The sequence below is a fragment of the Vipera ursinii genome (genome assembly GCF_947247035.1).
Source record: "Vipera ursinii genome assembly, chromosome: 3".
Classification (NCBI taxonomy): Eukaryota; Metazoa; Chordata; class Lepidosauria; order Squamata; family Viperidae; genus Vipera; species Vipera ursinii.
Genome location: NC_139516.1, coordinates 167,798,646 through 167,820,113, shown reverse-complemented (window position 1 = coordinate 167,820,113; position 21,468 = coordinate 167,798,646). Strand labels below are relative to the sequence as shown.

General features: G+C 36.8%; 1 protein-coding gene across 5 annotated transcripts in view; it reads left to right on the top strand.

Annotated features, from left to right (window-relative positions):
- The window catches only part of KCTD1 (potassium channel tetramerization domain containing 1), a gene marked incomplete at its 5' end in the record, with an annotated part of 47,560 nt that overhangs the window by 8,503 nt on the left and 17,589 nt on the right, over window positions 1-21,468 (top strand). For 3 of the 5 annotated variants that reach the window (XM_083360526.1, XM_083360522.1, XM_083360523.1), the window contains one exon: window positions 15,375-15,553. In XM_083360526.1, coding sequence (XP_083216652.1) covers window positions 15,390-15,553 — 164 coding nt within the window. Of the gene's footprint in view, window positions 1-14,803; window positions 14,928-15,374; window positions 15,554-21,468 lie in introns of all 5 variants that reach the window. The other 2 variants (XM_083360524.1, XM_083360525.1) reach the window with 2 other exon arrangements.

Here is a 21,468-nt window from a genome sequence, read left to right as displayed (position 1 = left end):
GCAATCTGTGGAAGCTATCAAGGTGTGCTGCAGTGACATCTCATAAATTGCACTTTTTCAAATAGTTAAATAATTTACTACCCTACTAGCCCAGTATACAAACATCAAAACTTCACAGACTAGCACACTAGGCGCCTGAAAGCATTTGCCTATTAAATGAGGATTCTCTGCTTTTGCTGTGGAAAAAGATTCTCTTTTGCTCAGTTCTTCTTGCAGAGGCCAAAAGATCAGAAAATGTTCAGTTTTAATTGGTGAATTTCTATGACAGTAAGATGCCTTATTTTATGTATGGTCTAGAAATAAATGAGTGGCTAAACTCTTTGAAATGTGCCAACTGCTGCAAAAGCCATGAGCTGTAATTAAATTGAATGTAGGGTTATATTGTCTGCTTGCCTTGAGCTATAAACTTGATAACAAACCCCAGAATTCCAAGTATTGTGTTAGAAGTTGGTACGTAATTAGTTATGCAGTTTTCAATCACTTTGGAAGACCTGTCTTTTTCAACACGTTTTATTCTTTCTTGCCTTTTGTGTAATATCAGAAATTTGTGTATTCTATTTTTTTTCAAAAGGGAAGAGAAGCAGTGAATATGGCTCTGAAATATTAGTATACCAGTTAATGTTTAAAGAACCATATGTTGTTAATTCTGCGGAAGTGATGTCAGTTCAATTTGGATTCAGTGTTTGAAGAAACTTAAAAAGTATATATACTTGAAAGAAGTTCTGATGTTTGAATACTAGTTTTATAAAGTAGTAGGAGTTGTTGCATATTATTTGTGTAATGCAGTAGCAGTTTTATAAGACTGTTTCATTAAATGGTGTGGCAGCATTGGTTGCATGAGTACATTTGATAGAAAACCCTTCTTCCCAACCAATATCGTTGTAGTAGGAAATAATTTAATTTAATTTAATTTTATTTTATTAGATTTATATACCGCCCTTTCCCGAAGGACTCAGGGCGGTTTACAGGGTATTTTAAAATCACACCAATACAAAATACAAAAGTTAAAAAACAATTAAAAAGATTAAATTATCCCTGAAAATAAAAACCCCAGTTAAAAATTCTCAGCCTGGGCCGGAGAGCTCAAAGAGCCAAGTCTTCAGGTCCCGGCGGAATGAACGCAGGTCAGGGGCAGTCCTGAGCTCCACGGGCAGCTGGTTCCAAAGGGCAGGCGCACCCACAGAGAAGGCCCTCCCCCTGGGTGTTATCCGCCGGCAATCTTTTACCGGCAGCACCCTGAGAAGACCCTCCCTGTGTGAGTGCACTGGACGAAGGGAACTTGATGCTGGCAGCAGGTGTTCCCTCAAATATCCCGGACCCAAGCCATTCAGGGCTTTATAGGTCATCACCAGCACCTTGAATCTCACCCGGAGGGCAACCTAATAATGTTACAAGAAAAAAAAATTAAGTTGTGCAGTTACAGGATTGGCAGTTCCCCGGTATTGGATATAAGCTGGGTGGCTATTCAATTTTTTTTTAACACATACTCACATGACATGCCCAATGCTTTGGAGCATTACTCTTGTCAAAATGTATTGCCATGAATCTTGAAGCCCCTTTATGAACAGAAACTTTCATGAATGTATTTGATCTTAGAACTGAAAAAAGGATGGTGAAAGCCAGTTCCTCATTAGATTCCCTAATTGGGGGAATACTCCAAGCCTTTCAACACAGATGGGCAGAGACTATAGGGAAAAGAGCAGTCAACTAAAATTGCCTTCTTTTTGTCACTAACAACATTGTCTTCTGCTCATAGATGCTTTTACCAATTTTACCAGTAAAACAGATATGAACATTCAGTTGTCCATATCCAGCCTGCAGTGGTGGCGATGGGGGACAGTGATGGGGCAGCAGCAGTGGCAGCCCTTCAAAACAATCCCACTCATGTGGCCCCTTGGGGAAATTAATTGCCCACCCCCACAATAAAAGAACTTGGCATCCAGAATCCCTGTGTACAGGTCCTGTACATCTTCACTGATCATACCCTGGGAGATAGATTTTGTAGTGAAGGAAGCAAGAGTTAATGACATATGTAAATAGTTTTCAGATTATTTCTTTTTAACACTGATGAGATTGTGATTCTACTTTTGATTGAATCATATGGTCTGGATACTGGAATTTTCCAGAATTATCATTTGTTGCAATTTAGAGCAATATCAAATATTAGGGCTGAGATCTTATGCTCGAGTTCTCTAACAGGATCAGCTCTGAATTAAAAGAGATGATATTATGGCAGTAAAATGTGCTTAATGTACTGGCCTTAATTTTTATCTATGGTTCCCTGTGGGTGAACCCAAAACATTCAGTAGAGATAATTAACCATGAATAAGCATATTACATTAACCCAGTGTATACCTAGGTCTTTGGTTCTTGTTGCTAATCTTATCACTCAGTTATGTTGAAATTTTTCTCAAATTGGAGATAATGAAGAAGTAGTGACTCGAGATTTAGAAGAAATCATTTAAAATATCAATATAAAATAAGTACTACGCATTTAATTAGCCTTTTGTATTATTGGTAATTAATTGCCACATTTTTACTTATCTCCAAGCCTCTATGCATTTGTCTGTTCTGAGAAGCCCCTGGCTTTTAGCCTTTAATCGGTTAAAAATTCCATTACAAATCATAGTAGCTAGCAGACAGAGTTTGTGGTGATACATTATATCATATTATGTTTCATTATGCAAGTGTAATTGAAACATGTTTTTATTTACTCTTTGCAGTAAATCACATAGCATATATTGGTAGCTAAGTGTGAATGGTATGTATTGTATTGTCAGTCCAACCATTTTTTTAATTCAGAGAAAAATAAAATCGTCAATAGTAAAAAAAACCCTGCTTATTCCATTTCTGTTAATGTTTAGAAATGTCCTAAATATTCTTAGCTTCTGTTTTTGTGGCATATTATGTGAAAGTGTGCACAAAATGATGCCTACCTCTCTTGACTTTGAGAGACAACTGTCATATCTTAGCTAAATTAGAATCCATTATGGAAATTGTATAAATATTCATATTGCATTATGACACAATGCAGTTTGCCTAGTTTGGATTTAGCATGATGCCGCTATATGTTAATTGTGACCAGTTCCACAGATCATAGTTAATAAGATCATAGTCCAAACCTTGAATCCAGGTAATGTATACAATAACATCTGGACATAACTAGAATTTGTTCTAGTGCGTACAGCAGGGTGAAATTGCTTGAATGCCTCTGCTCTTCCATAATTAGTTTTTCTAGTGTCTTAGATAGCAATGTGCACATGCAGTAAAGCATGTAATACTTTTAAAATGTGTTAAATGTTTAAATGTTATAAATGTACATTTTGTAGAATATTTACACAAATGCACAAAGTAAAATAGATACACATTTTTATCTAATTCATTCTTGATTTCATGCAATCTTCGGTATTAAAGTTCTGTATGATTTCATTAACAGTTGGAAATTCTAATGTGGCAAGATGTGATTAGACTGCTCCTATCTTATTTCCTTTGCACAGAATAATGCTTGCATGGTCCTTGTGCATATATATGTGAAAAAATGTTGGCATCTGAGTATTAGTTTTTAAACAAAAGAAATTTGGGTGGAGGAAATATGTCAATTATTCAGTTGATGACATTTGCATGCATTTGTATGTGCATGTGCGTCATGTGACCGTGTGTATAAAAATTAAAGAGTTGGCATTGCAGTATTGCATCTTTCCTTGCTAATATTAGAAAATAGAGGGTAAGTTATAGATTTAATCATTAAAAAGTAACATAATTGTTACTACTCATACAATGTTATCTTGTCGCTGCATATAATTCTGCATACTTTATCTAATTATTTGTATTTGCTGCCAACTTTATTGAAACATTTGATCCAAATGAAGTGATGCCTTGGTGATTATTGGCTGTTTATGCCATTGGGTAACATACATACATACATACATACATACATACATACATACATACATATGCTTGTTTACTTGCTCTGGTTTATCTGACCCTCAATGATAATGGCTCTGATTGGTAACAACAAACCTACATAATGTAAAATGTCAGCAAATCACAGTTAAAATCAGTTACATAACATCTCCAATAGAGTGCATCACACTTTAAGGATAGGAAAGTCTTCATCTACCCCCCAAAGCCTTCTTGAACAGCCATATTTTTACAGCTGTTCAGAAACATAATAAAAAGGGAGTGGCCCAGATACTCCAAGGTAGGAAAGGTATCAGAAGGCTCAATCTCATATGTCTTAGTAAGTGTTCTCTACTTGATATCAGTCAACTGGCAGAAGCAATCCAGAGAAGCAATCCTAGAGATATCTAGGTCCTGAGACATGTTAGATTTTTAAAAGTGAAAAACAATACCTTGAATTGCATAGAGAAGCTAACTGGCAGCTAGAACAGTTCTCTCATTAGTGATAGTTACATAGGTAAATCTAGGCACACCATAAATATTCAGGGCATTGCATGCTGCACCAGCAAAAGCTTCCAGGTAGCCTTCAAAGCCCATATAAAATACACTGCAGTAATCCACATGCAAGGTGATAAGGACAGAGTATCCTATTTCAGAAATTGCTACAATTGGCACACAACATGTAATTGTGCAAAAGCTCATGAGAAGCAGGAAATGCAAGTTGAAATCAGCTTTCAAATACACAGCCACTCCATTTGCTGGGATTAAATCTAAGGGAGTTTTTCCATAATCATATGCTAGGAGTCTCTAGGTATCAGGTCAGGACTTCTTCCACATTTCCTACTCAATCCGGTATGGGTGTCCTCTGTATAATGCTGATATGTTGCATAATATCTAGTGAATATGCAGGCAGTCCTTAACCTACGATAGATTGCTTGGCAATTATTCAAAGTTCCGATGGACCTACTTGGGGCCACTTATGATCCGGATTCAAAATTCCAGTGGTTGCTTCCCATGGTAATATGACCATACTTTGGGCGCTTGGTCATCTGTCCACTTTGTCAAAATACAGAGACTCAAACTAATGTGACTAATGTTTTTACTTCAGATCTGTGAGAATTCATAGCAGTAATCCAGCAATCTTTCTTGTAGCTTTGCCACATAAGAAACATTGCTGCTAAGTAGCTTTCAACAGACATAGCAAGAGCAAAAAAGCAAGTCCGTGTCACTGCTTTTACGGTCGTGATGTAGATTCATTTGAGCTCTTGCCTGTTCTGTCATAGTCAATTTTATACCATTGGTACCCTGGACACCTCTTTTGATGCTTCATTGCCAGAGATCTTCTGTAAACTAAAAAGCTGCCTGGAAATGCCAGACATCTCAGAAGCACTTCTATCAAGTACTGTCTTTACCTCCTTGTTCCAGAGATCAAAAACTGAACAGAGCCTACATATCAAGGCTTTGGAAAAAATTCCCAGTTTCCCTTTTGAAATTAAAGGGATTCATTAAGATTCTTTCCCCGGAGAGATCCATGGTGCCAGAACCAAAGAGTGATCTGACCATAACCAAGATAGCAATGTTCCCCTTATACTCAGCCATGTTTCAACTTATCTGAGACGAAAAACTAGATCTAATATGTACAGGACCTCCTTTGTGGTTCAGGTCCATATTCTGGGAAAAGTCGGTGGTTGTTATTGTTGCTCCTGAACCTATAAACCACTTCTCACCTCTCCCAAAAGTCATAGCCACTGACATCTACTTACATTACATGAAGCGTGTTCTCTTAATTCTATTAATTAATGAGTGACTATATAGGTGTAAGAATCTGTGTAAGAATCTTCTTTGTTATATTCAGGAGTGGAAAAATGTAACTCCAGATACAGACAGTGCACAAAAATAGCTTTCAGAAGAGTTACTTTCACCTGTAGTCACTATAATTTATTTATAGAATTGTGTTGATCTAGCAAGATGAATTACAGCTGGTTGAGTTGTTTAGAGAAAAATAATAGCTTCTGAGTAACTATATTTTTGTTGTTGTTGCAGATAAACCACATTCACAGTTAACTGAAGCAAAAGAAACCTTTTTGAGAATTTCAACTCTATCTGCAAATTGATTTAATATATATTATGTGTATGCCTTTGTATCTGACTTTAGCTGTCTTCCAGGACTGCAATAATCCCCCAAAGTATCTTTAATTGACCAGTAGACATCCAATTATTGATACATATTCCAGTAAAAGCTGTAATTCAGGCCCACAAAAATTATTTGCTATAATCTATGGTCTATGTAGGATGCCATCATGGAGCAATCATATGCTCTTACTACTTGCATAGGACTGGAAAAAATTAAGAAATTGTGCGGTATCTGATAGGCTATAATCCAATGACTACTAGGTAGTTTCAATTTGGTGTGTTACAAAGTAGACGTTCATGTATGTGTTGGTTGCCTGACTCAGGAAAGTTTCTCAGGAAACAAAAGGTCTTGAATTATAACTCTATCTTATACAATGATCTTAGTGAACATAAAAAGTATATACTTAATTTAAATACTTGATGTGTTGTAATGAGCAATCCTATTATTTTTCCAGACACATAGCACTAGAAAGATCTGGGGTTGCTACTGATTGGTTCAGAGTTAGGAATCATCTAGAGGTATTATTGGTCAGTAGAAAATGATGTCAAAGGTCTGTTAGGGTGGTCTAGGTCAGGGGTAGGCAACCTTGCTCTTTGATTACTCGTGGACTTCAACTCCCAGAATTCCTGAGCCAGCTATGCTATGTTCAGGAATTCTGGGAGTTGAAGTCCACGAGTCATCAAAGAGCCAAGATTGCCTACCCCTGGTCTAGGTTGAAGAGTGTAGGGGGCCAAAAGGGTATAAATGGGAGGAAATCAGTAGGTTGGGGTAGTTTACAAATATTTTTTATAATGTTAATAGATTAGGTACAATCCAGGACTACTGCTTTTGGTTAAAAAGTACACTGATGTTGACTTTGGCTGGAGGAAAGGATTCCTATCTACTACATGAGACAGGCTACTTTGCACTCCAAAACAGTAAGGTTCATCCAGCAATTTCTTTGTCTTTGGGCAAATTTAAATGTATACAACATGCAGTATAATATTACAAATTGTTTGTTTGGCAGTGAGACTAGGAAAACCCAGAAATAGGTATCACATATCCATGGTTTATTTAACCATGGTTGGTAAAATGATTAATATAAGGTAGAGTTCACAGGTACTAAACTGTAAAATAGGGTTTGTAAATGACCATAGCGGAGAATAAGCAGCATACTTATTTAAAATGTAATATGTTTAATTAAACGTTGTAAAACTAGCCTCAGTGATAGCAGATTTTGTGCTGTCTTGTATAAACTCAATAGTTTCCAGGATGCAAAATGCAAAGTAGCAATAATTTTATACTCTTTGTAATGGCCTTGAAAATGAAGCAATATTACTTCAGGGCTAAGAATAGTATTTCACAATTTTTTAACCATAACAGTTGTATGGTAAACAACATGATGAAGTTTCCAAATGAAGTTTTCTATTGTAATAAAAATCCTTTTTTCAAGCGTGCTTTTTATAATGTCCTTTTATTTGCAGTAGCAGATCCACTGATGTTAACTATCCAGGTTAAGGAATAGAGCTGCTGATTGCTGTTGGCTACCATAGAGTACATTTCACCAACTTTTCCTTCTGGTAGTTCCAGTTATTTTCCATTTACCCAGACCATTAACTGGCCAACATCAGTCATTATTTCTACACAGTCACTGATTATTTTCTGCTTAATATTACTCAAAACAGGAAAACAGGAAAAGTAAAAGCTAATTGCTAAAGTATAAAATCCCCCCCCCCAAATTTAGTAATCTAGCCCATTTTTTTAGCTTTTATAGTACTTTCTAATATATACAGAGAGCAAGTGACTAGAACACATCATTTATAAATCTACAAAGATATTGTAAAATATATTAAATTTTACCTTTAATATTAAAGCATAATATATGGCCTCTAGTTTATCTGGAAACTGAAAGGATACATCAAATTGAAACACAGTTTGGTTTTATTGATAACAAAGCCTGGAGAGGAGGATCTACAATCCCTTTATAGAAGTAAGCAAATTAGAAGATTCTGTATACCGTATTTTCCGGCGTATAAGATGACTTTTTAACCCATGAAAATCTTCTCAAAAGTTGGGGGGTCGTCTTATACGCCGGAAAAAAAACATAAATCAGTCGAGCGTCCCCATTCTTGCAAAGCAACTTCAAGCCTCCTTAGTCCAGTCCCCCGTCCATCGTGACTCTCCCCACCCCCAAGAGCCTCTAAGCCCCTTCCCCTCCCCCTTGCAAATGCCAGACCCCGGGAGCGGCAGGAAGCCCCTCACCCTCACCCAAGCGGCATCTGAGCATAAGCAGAGCGCGCCCTGCTACCCACTTTCTCTCCTGGCAGATGGCCCCATCCGGCCTCGCAACCAGCCGCAGAAGCCCGTGCCCGGCTTTCCTTCCCCGCTACCGGTTCCTGGGCCCCGGCCCTAGCCGCGGGCCAGCTCACCAGCGACCAGGCCAACGGACTCCTGGCCGCCAGACGCTGCGCTTTGGGAGACACTCCCCAGCGGATCGGGGAGGGAGCGCCCGCCCGCCGCCAGGCCGTTCCAAGTTTGGGGAACTTCCGGGGACTTCCAGCGGGCCGGGAAAGAGCATGCCTGCCAGCCCATTCCAGGAACTTCCGGGGACTTCCAGCGGGCCTGGCGCCCCTCTCGCCCGCAGACCACGCAGCGGCCCTCGCCAGCCGGCCTCGGCATGGCCGCCCCAAGCCCGCCTCTCCAGCGCGTCTTCCGAGCCCACCTGGCTGACCGCCTCCTGGGTGGGGCTTGGCTCCAGACGCTCGGCTGCTCCGTCTGCAAATGTGCTCTCAAATGGGTGGGTGGAAGGAAAAGCCCCTTTGGGCTTCAAAAGGGAGGCTTTGCACCATCTGCATCAGACAGGGCTGAATCGGGCTTGTGTCGGACACTTGGCAACTGGCATGTAAGTATTTTCCGGCGTATAAGATGAAAAACCTTGCAAATCTTCTTAAAAGTCGGGGGTCGTCTTATACGCCGGGTCGTCTTATACGCCGGAAAATACGGTATGTGATTTTGTACAGCAGCAAGGTATTTGATTGGATATAGACAAGTATTTGGATACAAAGGATGTGTCTAGTGAGGTCAAAGAGGCAATTAGGATATAATTGTGAGGTAAGGGAGCAACACTACAAAGACAATGAGATTTTGAAAAAACAGGCAGTATTTCATGAACATACTTTATTTCTAGGGAATTAACCTTATTTTTTTCTCTCACAGCTTATCAGCATTCCTTAGCCTTCTACATGTTTTATGTCTGAGCTTACTTGCCCTGGAAAAGTGTATTTGAGTTAAACTCTTTTAGCTTGATTACCCAGATTCTCTTTCAGGATTAACTTTGATCTAGGATAATAACCAAAATACTCTTTTTCTATCTTAGAGAGCTGTGTCATATTCTGAAATTAATTTTCATGAATAAAATATTTTGGAAATGCAATTCAAGACAAGTATACAAGTACCTGGGTAAACACACTTTCCTACATTGTGGCAGTGAAATCAGTTTATGTCAGTAAAATATGATATCAACCTGTCTTGATGCCTGTTGGAATTGCTTTTATATAAAAAAGAAAAATATATACCTTATTGCCAGTGACATAATTTGATTTTAGATTTTGGGTGACTAAAACATTAGAACTGGACATTGATTGGTTGAATTAAATAATGAAAAAGTCTATTTTCTTTTAAAATCATGATACTGGGGAGGCAAACAGTGGATACAAACAGTAAAAATAGTAAAAAAAAGTGACAATATTGCAGAGCTGTGGGTTTTGTATTATTCAAAAAGAACTTTCTGTTAATATCTACAGATAAAAACATGATTCATGTATGTTATTTTTAAGGTAAGCTATCAAATAGAATAATGATTAGTTTAGTAAATCTGGAACTTAACCAAGTTGGAGAATAAACTAAATCAAAGTGTCAAATTGTGATTTTTTCTGCTCAATAAACAGTACCTGCCTGCAACTTTCGAACTAAGCTTTTTTCCCCAGGATTGCACTGCAGCTGCTCAGAGAAAAGAGATGCCAATATGCTATCTGAAGCACCTTTTGTCTTCAAATCCAAAATGCTGCACAAACCTGTTACATGATAACTTCTTTTCATCAATTTTGGGTGACCTTTGAATAGATTTTTCATTCTTTTTCAATGGAAGACTTATTAAATAACTTTTAAACCTCAGTGATGTTAATCTTTAGAAACCAATACTGCTGTGAACAATACGAACTTGTTGATTGGAAACTGATTACATGATCTGGACAATAATAAACTTGCTAAATCATTTTTCACATGCATGACTGTAAAGAGAAATCAACTTGCAAAATAAAGGATTTTCCTGATTTCCTATAGATTTTTTACTACTGAATTTTTACATTGCTTTGCAGTAATTCAGAGTTTTTCTTAATGCAGGTAAAGTAATTTGTCATACTGGTAGGCAACATTTTTAGGCATAACTAATGATTAGAAAAATGATTATAAGCAATTCTATTAAATTTGTTTTGACAATATAAATGGTTATAGTTACCCTTTGATACTTTACCTTAACTTCACACACTACAGACCTATACTAGGTAGAAATATAGAACTGTCTCTGGTCACTGAGTCTACAAGTGTCTTAAGTAATAATTTGGCATCCAAGAACATCCCCAAACCCCATGCCTAGTCCTGAAGAGGCAGTGCAATCTATCCAACAATATAATTGGGCCAATTGATGGATATAACTATTGTTTGACCAAATGTTGCCCATCTTCCAGGGATTCAGCCTTCCTGTATTGGATCTCATTGAGCCTGTTGCATCTTGTACAGAGTGATGCAGCAGTTTTCTGTCACTTCTGGTTCAAAAGGAAAAGAGTGGGTGTGTGTCACCTCCTTATTGATGATACTTCACTCCAGCCTCTAAATGATTTTTCCAGTGGTTTATTATGGATATTAAATAGCATAATAATAATAAATAAGGGGATAATATTGAATCTTGTGAAACTATACAGCACAGCTGCAGGGGGACCAAACAGAAGATCCCTAGCAGTACTGTGGGGGATCCTCCCCTGGATAGGAATTCAATCACTAAAGTATAGTGCTTCCATTTCCCAACTCATGGAGGTAGCCCAATAGGTTTTAGTAAACTACGGTGTCAAAACCTGCCATGAGATCAAAATATGGGTGACTCTCCTATTGTCTCCTTAAAAGGCCATCTGCCAGGCTGACCAAAATAATATTTGTGCTGAAACCATCTCTAAAGCCAGTTTATGACAGACAAAATCATCCAGAATTTGTTGTAGTTGTTCAATCACCACACACAAATTATTTTGGCCCAGAAGGTAATTCTAGGAGACAAGGCTTGATAAAAACCCTAGAATCAGAGAATTTCTTTTTAGGAGGTACTGTATCATGTATACTTTAAACTCTATAAATTTCATTGTTTCCATTACTGGGGTATTCACCACTGTTTCTGTGCAGTGTAACATACATGCTTTATTAAAAATTATAAAGGGCAAGGATCAAGAAAGCAGTGCCTGCAAGGTCCCTGTCCAGTTTTTTTCAGGCCTCAATGGCTGGAAACTCATCTTTCCATAAATAATCATGTAGTTTCTCTACTTCTGGTTTAGCACCCAGTTTAGTGCAGATTTGAGCAAGCTTGACTATAAAGTCCATCACAAACCTATTGCATTGCTTCTCCAAACCTGAATCCATTTGATTTGTTTCACCAATTCTTGCCATATTTTTAACTGCCCGTAAATCTCTTCTGAGAGATTCACTGCAGGCAAATAGTTATAAGGGCTAAAGCTTATAACTTTTGACTTGGAAAAATGGGAGGAAAAAAGCCTCTACTCTAAATCTCTAATAGATCTTAAAATGTGCACTACAACATGCAAATCCTCTTCTATTGCGCAAATTCATTTTTTTTGTACACAATAAAGAAGTGATCTATCTTTGTCGTGTCTGTGAACTTCTACTTAAATAAGTTTCTCAATAGAAAATCAAGATTTATTGCTAATTTTCCTGATTTGTCCTATTTCCATAACTACAACATAGTATGCATTTATCTGTGCTCAAGCATATTCTGATTAAATATTTGCCATCTGCACTCTGTATCCTCCATTGTTTTGTACTCCTTAGTAAAAATGAGGCCCTATGAGGGGGTATTCAGTAAATCACCTGAGCCTTCTTACAGGTAGCCCTTGATTTACAATCATAGTTGGGACTGGAATTTCCATCACTAAGTGATGCAGTCAGAAAGCAAATAGAAGTACCCTGAAATTTTACGTATTGGTGGGCCCAAGTTTTGATTACCTGACCATGGGGGCACTGAAAGGGCCATAACATCAGTCAGTGTAAGTTCATTTTTTTCAGCACTGTCATAAGTTTGAGTGGTCATTGAAAGTATGTCAGGGACTATCTGTGTTGCATAGTAAGATTAAGGCTTCAGCAGGAACTCCAGTTATATCTATTGAAAAAAGTTTTATAAAGGAAATCATGTTTTTATTCTATAGGGCATTTTTTTTCTTTGCTTGTGATCATTTTGTATGAAATCTTCTCCCATCTTGTCCAAATATATTTAATTTCACTCTGATATTGTCAAACTTCACACTTTATCAGTGTCATCTCCTATTCCTAATACTAAACATATAAGCGCATATCTTACATGCTGATAACAGTCTTCCTACACAAATGATTGCTTGATAAATAAACTAGTTTATTTCCAGATAGGTCTTTCCAGCATTTCCATGTTCATAGCAGTCTGCCAATAGGGATGAGTAGAAATAACAAAATATATTTTTCTTTACACAGATTTCCTTGTTTGTTCTCTTTGGACTCATTACTTGGATCTAGTGTTACATTGTTGTTTATCTGGGGTCCTTAATCATACCTTAAGTTATGGAATAAAATTGTTATTCTTTCTTTGATTTGAAAGAACATGGTATCAAATGTTATAGTTAAGTATTTTTTCTATGTATGCATTTCCTTATTTGCAGTATCTTATAGTGTGATCAGTTATAATAGATGGCTGGTTCAATAGAAGAATTTGCCTGTTTTAACCAGAAATTATCCAAATGATTCAGCTGATATGCAGGTCAACTTCATACACTTAGGTTGATTCATCGTCATTCTAGCAAAAAAGATATATGCATTGTGAGGGAGACATAGTTTTTTTAAAAAAAATCTTAAAATTTGGAATTATTTTAAGCATTACACTTTTTGGAACTAGAAGTTCTGCTTCATAATTTTTATTCTGTAATCCCTGTAAATCTTTTGAGTTAGTCTTCAATCCTGTGAATTCTCCAAAGCACCTGAAAGCAGGACAAGAAGCAACGGATGGAAACTAGTCAAGGAGACAAGCAACCTAGAACTAAGGAGAAACTTCCTGACAGTTAGAACAATTAACCAGTGGAACAACCTGCCTCCAGAAGTGGTGAATGCTCCAACACTGGAAGTTTTTAAGAAGAGACTGGACAGCCATTTGCCTGAAATGGTATAGGGTTTCCTGCCTGAGCAGGGGGTTGGACTAGATGACCTCCAAGGTCCCTTCCAACTTATTATTATTATAATGAACACAAATATACTCTCTACATGGGGCTACCCTTGAAGACCACCCGGAGGCTTCAACTGGTGCAGAGTGCAGCTGCACGGGTAGTGATGGGAGCACCCCGATACTCCCATATTACACCTCTCCTGCGTGAGCTGCATTGGCTACCGGTTGCCCTCCGAGTGAGATTTAAGGTGCTGGTTCTTACCTTTAAAGCCCTACATGGCTTAGGCCCAGGATACTTGCAGGACCATCTGCTGCCGGGAACGAATTCCCATCGCCCAGTACGCTCACACAGAGAAGGCCTCCTCAGGGTACCGTCGGCTAGACAATGTCGGCTTGCGACCCCCAGGGGAAGAGCCTTCTCTGTGGGAGCGCCAGCCCTGTTGGAACCAGCTCCCCCCCGAGCTTCGGATGGCCCAAGATCTCCAGTCCTTTCGCCGCGGCCTCAAAACACTCCTTTTCCACCTGGCTGAACTAGACTGACAGGGATTTTAATTATATTTACAATTCTAACTTTATTCTTTAATTTATTTTAATTTATTTCAAATTTTATTTTTTAATTTACTGTACAGAGACCTTTAAGTTTTCTTGTTGTTAGCCGCCCTGAGTCCCTCGGGAGATAGGGCAGGATATAAATCCCATTAATAAATAAATAAATACAGTTGTTTTCAGGAGTTGCCATTAAATTAACTGATAATACATACATGACTACACTTTTAGAAAGGTGCATATGCTCAAGGTCACTTAAAAAGTGCTCCTTTTTCCCCTTAAATGTTACTAAATTATTAACACTTGTTTGTACAACTAAATGAATTGGAACATGAACAAAATATACTGTACTTCATCATGCTTACTGTAAAATGATGCTTTTCCTTCCTGAAAATTCTAGGGTATATCTGATATTGTCAGTCAGTATATCCCAAGTTCATCATTGAGTGTATACGTTAAAGAGTTAGTAAGACTATCTTAGAAATGTGACCGGATTTAGATCTGTTTACATTCCATAATTTTGAAACTGGTCTGCCTTGCTGGCTTCAGCAGAATGCTTCCTTTTGCTCTGCACCACCCTACTATGCACATATCTACTGCTTGCTTTTTACTGATGTTGCATTTCCAGTTTGACACAGGTGTTTGTTTCATCTGCATTTGCTTGTGGTGCTCCTTTTTGGAGATTTCTTGGGCAAGCTGCTGGGAATAGTGGCTTATTTGGGCAGAGAGGGCCATCTGTCACAACTTGTATAATACTTACATGGAAAATGTCTTTCTCAAAGGCTTTCGGTGCCCCATGTTTTACAGTACATGAACAGTTGGCTAGTCCAGGTGTTTCCTCTACTCTTTGCGTGATATGTGACTTGGAAATTCAAGAGAAGAGTTGGCAGAATGGAAGAGCTGAGGGTTTGTATTTACCTATTCTAACTGCTTAGGAGATAGAAGGGTTTGGGGCACAACAAACAGCTTCCTCTCCCCCTTCCTGGAAAATATATTTTTGAACTGGGGTATTATATCAGTAGACTTCAATGACTTAACCAGACTGCAATAAAGCATTGATCAGTTTTTGTTTTTAGCCAAAAGCCTGAAAATACTACCTTGCCATCATGTAGGTTTAAATGCCACTATATATCTATTGGACATTACAATTGTAGTGCACCTAAATTTCAAATTTTAAAGCTAAATGGTTCTTAAAATTATATCTAAAGATAAAAATTAATGGTAACTTTTTGTTTTATTCACTCCTAAATGTGTTTAGTATTTTATTACTGTTTTTTTATTCAACACTATTATATGATTGTTAGCTTTCCTAAAATAGATCAGATCCCTAACATGCTTTGTGTCTTTTTACAGGACAGTCGGCCCAATATGTCAAGACCTCTGATCACTAGGTCCCCTGCATCTCCTTTGAACAATCAAGGCATCCCCACACCAGCACAACTCACAAAATCCAATGCACCAGTTCATATTGATGTGGGTGGGCACATGTACACCAGCAGCTTGGCCACACTAACTAAATATCCTGAATCAAGGTAATTCTGAGGACTATGTTGCATTTTTCCAGAAGATATGTTAACTTGCTCATTTTTTTCTTTCAACTTTTGTGCTAAATCTTTATTTGGAATTAAATCTTTTCACTTGAAAGTGTGCCCCAAGTTTCTGGGTGCCTTAAACTGGTTGTTGGAAAACATTTTACTAAAGGAAACGCAACAATGTTTCTTTGCTCAAGAGCCACTTAATTTGCATCATCTGCCTGCATTACATCACTGCATGTTATATCTTATATTACTTTTTCAATATATCTCCTGATAACTTCTGTCATTTCTGTGCCATTATGTTTTGATGGGAGGCTACTTAATATTTATTATAACTAATGATGCAGCTGTTAAAAAACAAAACAGTATTTTAGGGTGCACTAACAAGAACATAGAGTCCAAACCATAGAAAGTCATTTTCCTATTTGACTCTGAGGACAGTGCAAAAAATACAATGACTAATTCAGCAGAGGCCTTCCAAGGTTAAGGATCGGGAAACTAAGTGCTATGAGAACAGTTGAGGGCTTTAGGCATGACTAACCTATTGAAAAGAACTGAGGGAAAATGTGATAAATTCAGATATCTTAAGGAACATGTGTATACAGGAGAGGGAGTGGACACACTTTCCATTGCTCAAAGGACAGTGCCAGAACCAGTGGATTAAAAATTATAAGGAAGTAAGCTCAACTAGGCATTGGGAGGACCTTTGTAACTGTACAAGCTATCAGCCAGTGGAACAGACTACCACATGATATAGTAAGTTCTTTTATAGTAAGTCTTCAGACAAAGGCTGGATGATCATCTGTTACAGATATAGTGCATCCTTCATTGAGTAATGGGTTGGACTAAATGACCTTGTCATGAGTGACTGTGCGTAGGGCATCTTGTTTTAATTCGGAGGGTAGCTAATTTACAAAGTGTTTATTTAGCTTTGATAGATAAAAGCAAATTGTGAAGTAACCAAATATATTTATATTCCCTTGCATCAGTTTTCTGCAGAAATACTGCATTTTTATTTTCAGAAAACATTATTAAAATCTGTTGATGACAGATTGGGTGAAGGATTGTAGATTTCTAGCATTTGGATTTGGAATGCACTATTTTCACTTCTTTTAGAAAATGTGAAAATTGTAGAATTTGTAGGGAGAGCATAGTATAATGGAGAAACAAAAAACAGTAGAAGTCCCTGAAATACTTGACATAATAAAGCAACAGCAAAGTGTAGTATTCTCTTTAAAAAACTCATATTTTGTCCAGCTGGATTATATTGTTCATCTTGGGTGATCCAGTCTAACAAAAATTCATAATATATACTATGTATTATATAATTACATAACATCATATATAATACTTATATAATAATACACATAAGTATATAGCGACTTAATTATTTCTGACATAAATATGCATAAATGTTAAGGTAAGTGTAATGATTTGACTCACTCGCTATTAATTGGCTATTTTGTTGTGTTAGTTTTCTATTTCTTCTATCCTATTGCGACCAAAATCTTGGAAGGGTTTTTCACAATATAAGTTGTTTTCATTTAGTCTTACCTTCACAGTCCAGTCAGGTACATCAAATATGCCTTCTAGCAGTTAGCATACATTTTAATTGCTAGTATTAGTTGCATTATTCAATTTAACACGCTTCATTTTATAAAAAAATCTATATAATGTGATTTTGTTTTAAATTTCTTGTGTCATCTTTGAAATGTCTATATTTGTCTTGATAAATATAAATCACTATTAGAATTGGGAATAAAAGTGTAACACTGTTTCCACAAATAGGTCTCTCTGCCCTTTACAGAGAAATTTAACATTTTAGCTCTATATTCTTTGGCATTAAATTTTTATAAAAGTCATCTTAGCTATGACTGATAGAGAAGAGCTATGTTAAAATAGGTAAGGAGTTATATTATATAGATAGTCCTCACTTAATAATTGCAGTCATTGGGACCAGCAACTCTATTGCTAAAATGGTCATCAAGCGAGCCATTACATGACTGTGGCAGACTTATGACATCAGTTCTATTGCAGTTGTTAAGTGAATGACCTTACACCTGTGGCTCCCAACCTTTTCTATACCCTGGATCCCTACAACGCTTCTGATATATTCTCGCACCCCTTACAAAAGTGCGAAATAACTGCAACGAATTATGCATATACACTATAATTTTGAAAACTCAAGTTTTTGCACCCCCTGGAATATCATCTCGCACCCCTGCTTGGGAACCCCTGCCTTACACTATATAGCATGGTGACCATGACTTAAAATTCATTGCCTGCTTCTCTATTGACTTTGCTTGTCGGAGGCCAGCTGTGAAGCACACAAATACCAGTCTCGTGAGGACAAGGTTGCTACAATCATACGTTTTAGGAGTGATTGTAAAACTACTTTTTCAGAACCATTAGAGTTTGAATGGTTGCTAAAATAGGCAGTCATTGACTAAGAACTAGTTATAATGCCTCTTCAAAAACTAATGACTGGAGCAATTACTGACTCAAATAGCAAGTTCTTTGCTGATGGGAATTGCAGTGACTCAGTATTTTCAGATATTAATGAATGACATATAAAGGTTCTGAATGGTAACTGGCATATGCTCTTATTTCTGAATACAGGCATATTGAGTTCTGTCCTGGCTACATATTGTGTTAGCTTTTATATTCCTAAACCTAGTATCCTGTGTTGCCACTTTTCTATCCTGTTCCTGCCCCAAATATTATTTTACCTTACTTTCACAATATATTCTTTATTCATTCATTGAATTTCTTTGTCTTTTCTCTGGAAAAGCTCAGAACAATTTATATAATACTTTTATCTCCAGTTTTGTCCCCACAATTATTCTACCTCAGATGCTAATACAGCTTTTTTATTTAAAACTGAAGTAAAGGCAACTCTAGCTTCTTCGTAACTTCTCATTCATTATTCTCCTCTCCCCTTCCTTTGCCATTGTTTGTGAGGAAGTCAGCTCGTGTGCCTTTTATCATATTTCAGAGTTTCAGTCCCAATATTTTAAAAGAATTGTGAAATTTTTTCTCCCTTCCTGCTTTTAAAATGCAGTTTCTATAAAAGATGTGACCTCTATAGATGCATTGAATATCAGATATTTATACTGCTACTGTTAATAGGCAAGATACCTATTACCTACAGGTTTTGGCCCTAATTCTTTAGTATTTTGAAGCATAACAATTAAATATTTCATTCTGAGAAATATTTCTAAACTGCATGCAGTACATTTCCAAATGAAAAATCTTATGCAGGTATTTCTTAAATTGCTATATAGTTGCTAAGTAATTTAATGTACAATGTGTATATAATTGCAGTACTAAACAGACTTGGTAGCTTTGCAGCCAACACCCATGGCCACCCACAGGGCATGTTTGAAGCTTCAGGATATAGCTGCCAAGCTCCAGAAGATTTTTGGCTGGCTCTGGTGCACCGTTTTGTTGGCTTTGTGTTTGGAAAGGTTTATTCTTTGAGGGATTTGTTTACAAGTGCTTAGTTAAAGTGGACTGTGAAAAGATGAAGATCTTTTGGGTTGGATGCCGTTTTCTTCAAACTGATATTTTAACAATCAGAACTTTAATCATATATAGCGCTAATGACTACATTTTTTGTATCGTTGTATTGTATTGTTGTCACTCTTTGCAAGGCCCACATGGTTTTTATATGACTGCTGCTGCAGGCTGATATATGTGCCCAAGACAGCATATTTCTCTAGATGCTATGAGTGCATTTTTGAGAGCACCATCTAATATAAATTTTAATCTGTTATTTTAAAGTAGTTAAGCCTGTCTTTTTAAAAAAAGTACTCAAGGTGATCAAAATTTTAATTGCCACTGCAAGTTTTTCCTACTAATGAATATAACATTTAGTATAAATAAATAACTCCTTGGGTTCTTAGCAATGGCCATACTAGTTTGGATGTGTGAGTTGGTCCATATAGTCAGGTTTGGAAAAACTGTTGTATTCAGTTTAAAATAAAATAGAAGCTAGGGAGATGATGTCTGTAGATCTTGGAACAGGTATGCTTTTCTACTGATAGTTTTAAAAAGAGAAAGACTGTCATAGATTGGGATAAATCAGACTGAATATCTTGATGCCATTTAAATTCTAGTTGGACAATTCAAATCACTTTTGATAAAATGCTTCCCTTCAACCTAACTCCAAAGGGGAGAAAATATATGCAAAAGGCCGTGATCAAGGAACACAGAGTTTGTCCCCCAAACTCTTACAGAATATATTGAAAATCTGTAAGGCAGCAATGCAACAAAAAAAGTTATTCCTGCAATTAGGGAAAGTTTTAGTAATAAAGCAAGCCAAAATAGGCAAATAGGCAGAAATTAAAATAAGTTTAGTTGGGAAAAACTGAAATAGAAAAAAATGAAAGACAGTACATTGCATTAAAAAATCTAGATTAAAAATTGAATACAATTGCAGAGAGCATTATATGAGAGATCTTGGAGTCCTATTTAAATGTTTGATTAAATAGAATTTGTGGTAAGTTAAAGCTAGTTGCTAATGGAAGTGGTTTGAATATCATGTTCAGTTTCTGATGTCAACAGCCTAGTCAGTGAATCAGGAAATTATTTACTTATTGATCTCAGCTTCTCATCTCCGCTGTGTTCTTGAATGATAAAGGAATTGGACTGTTCTAATTGAATATGAATAAAGTTTTGTGAGAAAGAGTAACCTTTGTATTTCAGGGAGAGGGGGAAAAAAGATCGAACCAGATACTATGGATTTGGTGGTATATCAAAAGAAAAGTATTGTCACTAGAAGAAAAAGCCGGCAGGGCATTTGAAAATGTTAGAACGTTCTGAATTCAGATATACAATCCCTCTCATAAGATGATAAATATTATAATCCTATATTAATAATGCAATTAGATATGCCTTTTGAAGTGTGGCATTTAAAACATTTTTTTTATTTAGTAAACAATCCGTTATATTTTTGTATTGCTGGGACAAGTCCTGTTATTTTTTGGCAAGATTTCAGAAGTGGTGTGCTGTTGCCTGCTTCCTAGGGCTGAAAGAGAGTGACTGGGCCAAAGTCACCCCCTGGCTTTGTGCCTAAGACAGGAATCCCTGTTTCTAGCTTCCTACTACAATTTGTTACAGTTTGGTACTACACCAACTGGCTGTCTTTGCCTTTCTTCCTGTATATAGTTTAACTCAACTTGCAGGTTCAGTATCCTAGGAAAATATTTTTACCAATTTCAAACTCTTTTTAAAGTTTTCCTGAAATCCATATTTGAGGAATGAATTGTGAAAATAGGAATTGAATTCCTTAAAGATTTTACACAAAAAAAATCAGGAGGAATCTAATAGTACCTTTTTCCAACTAACAAATTTTATTGGAAAGAAACTTTGGTGAACTGCAGTTTACTTCATCAGGTGCATAGTAGACATAGAATTTAAATTGGGATGACTCGGAAAAAGCTAAGGAAAGGACAAATGCAGATTACGTGTGAGACAGATTATAAATATTATTTATAATTATTGTTACATCTTAAGAACATTGTGTTTTTGAGACCTTTTGAAATAGTCCAAAACCTTTTGATATTTGTAACTGCAGCAACGGTTTGCTTAATGGTACCGTCTCATTTTTTCAAAATTGTCATACTGAAATCTGCAGTAGAGTATCCTGGAAGTTTGAAATGCTCTCCTCTTATTTTATCCTAGTTTTGAGTTCTGATGTTAAACTCATGATCATTGTTACTGCAGTTTTGTGCAAAGTTTGCTCCCTTTGTCCTATGTAGAATCTGGAAGGACATTGCTTTCAGATGATTGTATGTATCACATTTGAGGAAAAGCATTTGTACTGTATATATGGTTGAGGCTTTTGATTATATTGTTGAATTAGATGTGGAGACAGGTTTGGGTTTGTGGCAGGGTCTGCTTCCTATGTT